Here is a 4,335-nt window from a genome sequence, read left to right as displayed (position 1 = left end):
AGATAATTTAAAAGTAAATAAAACATATAGGTGTATAATTCTACAACGAGGCCAATTATTTTTGTCATGGCTTGTTGGGATGTCATTCTTTCAATGTTTTATTATTGTGGGCTGAGCCAAAAATAAATAAATAAAATAAAATAAAATTTAGCTGCTAATGAGGATGAACCGATGAAGAGGACACTTTATCTACTAAGACTACTTTGTTTCAACTCTTCACAAACCTTAATTAAATTAATAAGAATTTAGGTCACATGTTTATCAAATATTTTTATTAATTCTCGTTCATCAAAATCTTAATGAGTACACAATTTTTATACATGAACCGCACCAAAACTCGAACAAAAAATAGCATGGAACCACCTCAATTCGACATCGGTAATTCAACCCTTAAAATAAAGCAATTGTTATTCCCCCCACCCCCACCCCCACCCCCCGCTTATGCTATGCTTGATTAGGCATTGAATCATAAGTTTGATACTGGAAGATAAGCAAATTATATTCACATTTTACTTACATGCCACCACAAAACCTGATGAAGCAACGTTCAGTAATTAGCTGCAACAATTCAGAAAACTCAATTGTTTGTACTGTCCATATTAAATGAAAAGGACCTCTTCATTGAAATCGACATTTTTTGAATGGAACATCCATATGAACGGCTCTTTATTAGCCTGTAGATGCTTGAGTTCCCTTTTCCTATATTTGCAATTGCATCAGAATTTTGTTCCTCTCTTTTTACACGAACTTCACCAGCATTGCAGATCATCGAAGTAGATGAAAAATCCATAGAAATCGATCTCCTTTCTGTTTGTTGTGACGCCCCATCCACTTTTGCATGATGATCAGCCAAATCACTTAGCACTCGATTCTTACCCCTCCTAGCATCGAGACCAACACAATTTTTCCCCAACATTTCAACTGATACTACGCCAATATTTTCAGCCCCAATTCTCGATTCACCAGTTAAATCGGTTACCACTTCACGTTCTTCCAATCGACTATTTGTTTGTTCTTCCTCTCGTGAACCCAAATTACTCGAATTCAAGTCCACTGCAGTCGCCTGATCTGCAGTGTTCGTATTGCTGACTATCGGAGCACGACAAAGGGGACAATGTTTGTTCGACCTTAACCAGGTATCGATACACGGGACATGAAAAGCATGGCTACACTTAGGCAACAGCCTAAGACTCTCATTTTCTTGAAATCTACTTAAGCAAACAGAACAATCAGTCCCTTCTATCAAACCTTCACCACTTTTGTACTTAAAAATCGCTATAGATTCGATTATCGACCGATTTAGGCCTACCGTACGTATGTACCATATAGGATGATCCACCACAGGCCCTTGATTTTCATCGATAAAATCCTCTGTGGCACTATTCTCCAATGGTCTGGAATTCCTCAACCTTGACCGGTACTTCTTTATAGAAAGATAAGAAATAACCATAAAAGCAGCACCAAGAACACAGGTGAGGATCAAAATGGTTGAAAGTCGATGATTCTGGCTAGCCGGAGGCGGAGGAGGCGGCAACAAAGGCGGCGGCGGTGGTGAAATGTAGTTTTCATTGCATTGAACAGGGCAATCATAACAAGTGTCACAACTTGCAAATTTCTTTTCATCCTCAGGCTTTTTATCTACTAACAAAAATTTTCTATGATGAAAAGCCATCAAGAAATGCTTTGGATTCAAGACAAAGGAGAGGATCAAATTAGGGATTTAATGTTCATGCGTGATTTTTGTTCCACATTGACTTTGGAAAGTTTACTTGAAATTTCAATTTTAATTTAGTATGTCAAAAGATGACTGACTTATAAAGTTAGTGGTTGGGTATTTGGCGTTTGCTAGTGACATCCAATTCACATTCACTTATTTAATATTTATTTAATATATAATATCTATATTTCCTTTTCAAGATTGTTTTTTTCAAATATCAAAACCAATTTGATCACAAACTAGAAAACTTTAAAATTTACACGCTACGTCCTATTTTTCCAACTTTCTTAAAAGGAAAAATGAATTTTCACTTAGGGTCCGTTTGATTGCAAAGATGAAATTGAATTGTTTAAAAAATGAATTCCAAGGAATTGAATTGCCTAGAATTGTTTTCTTGGGAATTGTAAACTATTGTGTTTGATTGGTATAATTTTTCAAGTGAAAAATGTTGAAATAAAAGTGTTTTTTATGTTCGTTTGGCTTTGTTTTACATGAAAATTGTCAATTAAAAAAAATATTTTTTTACAATAATTCTTAAAATTGATTTCCATTACCAACAAAAAAAAAAGCGTAAAAAAAAAAAAAGTTGCTACAGTAGGGTGGAATTTGAATTCTCATGAGAATTCAAATTCCACCAAAACAAGGAAAATTCCAAGTTTTAAGAAATCCAAGAAATGCAATTCCATGGAATATATAAGGTATCAAACATCAAAAGTTGGAATTTCCAATTCCATCTTTTTTTCCATTTCCATGCTATCAAACACTCCCTTAAACTTATCAAAGAGTGTCAAATCGACAACAAGCTTGAGGATTTCCCAATTCACATGGAATCGTGGATAAAAGATAGTCCATTAGGTAGTTATTACCAAAGTTAGACGACATGTGATATTGGATTAATGAACCTTATACTAAACAAAATGTTTTATATGTGTTGAAATAGATATGATTGGATGATAATTGAAGCTATTTGACTATATGGTTCTTTTCTTTTTTAAATATGTTCAGTTTTATACATGAAATATTTTGAGAATTTTCTCAATTCTCATTTATTATTATTTAGCATTGGTTGTGAATTAGTGAGTTATAGATTTTTATTTTAAATTTGTAAATATTATTTAGTATTACATGTTCTTTGTCATATTCATTGTTCAAGTTAATTTTTTGCTTCATCGCCCAATAGTATAATTAATTATGCCATTAAAATTGATAAACGCGACATATTGGTATTGTTACCTAACATACATTGATCTAAAATTAAACGTGATAGTGTAATTCGCTCAACTTTTATTTCTTGTCGATCCTAAGTCTAAAATAATTAACTTTTTTATATTGAAAATTTACTAACCAACCCTCTTGACTTAGCAACTTGAGTTTTAAGTCAATGGCCTAGTAGTAGATGGTGTATATTCATCTAAGTGAAATATTGGGGGCAAAAGATACGGGTATGTAATACAATTGGCGTGTTGGTCAACAAATTGTTTTTAAAAAAACATAATAATATTTTTAAAATATATAAAAGACCGCTCGAGTTATTTAAAAGTCGTTCATATGAAAAGTTTGAATTTTGGTGTAACCTAGGTTAATAAAAACTCATGGTGGGTTTGGACAGCTCCAATGTAATTTATGAAATAGTTAATTTAGCTATTGGAAAGTGAAAAAAAATATATATAAATAAATAAAATAAAGAGGATCAGTGTTAACTCAAAAAATCATTGCCGAAGAAATAAATATCCAATTACGAATTAAGGGCGTATTTGTCACCCATTATTTGGGAAGAATGTATTATGAAATAGTGATTAATGTTGAAATGTATTGTTAAAAAAGAAGAAAAAGTTTTTGATTTATGTATAATATTATTTTAATAAAGAATGTGTGGTTGAAAATGAATACTGTAGAAAAAATAATGAAAAAAAATAAGAGAAAATGGATGACAAACAGCGGCTAAGCAACAAATTCAACATGCATTCTCTTGTTATTTAATTATTGATATTCGTAACGTAGGAAAAATTATTTTTACGATGTTAAGGCTGTCAATTTCGAAAACAAGTTTCAATAGAAAAAAGGCAGTGACATGTTAGAAGTTCATGTAGACTCAATTATGTACTATTAGCATGGACAAATTCCAGAATTTAAGACGTATGGGACTGAAATTTATTAAGTTGACAAATTAACGACAATTCAAAAATAATTTATTAAGCATGAGATGAGGACTTAATGAAGGAAATGTGTAGATTATGGAGTTTCTTCTTCCAACGCAGCAAATTGGAACTTCTTCACTGAAACTACAATTTTTATTTTATTTTTTATTTTCTTTGTTTGAACAATAAACAAAAAATAAGAGATAAATAAACAATCAGATGCACTTCATGAAAATTGAAAAGCAAAAAATAAGCAATAATATTTTGCTCATACAACTCTTCTACAGTAGCAATAGAGGATTAGGGAAATTAGGGTTGCAGACAGGGAGGGAGTCAGAAAATGATATTAGGATGGGCTCAAATTTAAATTTTTTGAATGAACTGACGCCACAAGAATCGAGTTTCGGTGTCTATTTTCATAACATTTACAATAAAAAGTATACAACACTCAATGGAAAAAAAAAAAAAAAAAAAAATTTA

General features: G+C 31.6%; 1 protein-coding gene across 1 annotated transcript; it reads right to left on the bottom strand.

The window, feature by feature from the left end:
- Nucleotides 1-478: 478 nt before the first annotated feature.
- Nucleotides 479-1,791, bottom strand: LOC111369549 (E3 ubiquitin-protein ligase RING1-like). Its single transcript, XM_022991119.1, has one exon. It carries the CDS (start codon nucleotides 1,670-1,672, stop codon nucleotides 578-580), a length of 1,095 nt encoding a protein of 364 aa, XP_022846887.1. The 5' UTR covers nucleotides 1,673-1,791; the 3' UTR covers nucleotides 479-577.
- Between the last annotated feature and the right edge of the window lie 2,544 nt (nucleotides 1,792-4,335).

This window comes from Olea europaea, chromosome 20 (genome assembly GCF_002742605.1).
Source record: "Olea europaea var. sylvestris chromosome 20, O_europaea_v1, whole genome shotgun sequence".
In the NCBI taxonomy this organism is placed as follows: domain Eukaryota; kingdom Viridiplantae; phylum Streptophyta; class Magnoliopsida; order Lamiales; family Oleaceae; genus Olea; species Olea europaea.
Note: the sequence above shows the minus strand (reverse complement) of the source record. Positions and strands in the feature narration are given on the sequence as shown.

What these genes read in the sequence shown, in the direction of transcription:
- LOC111369549 (XM_022991119.1), bottom strand. Translation starts at nt 1,672, where the DNA reads ATGGCTTTTCATCATAGAAAATTTTTGTTAGTAGATAAAAAGCCTGAG.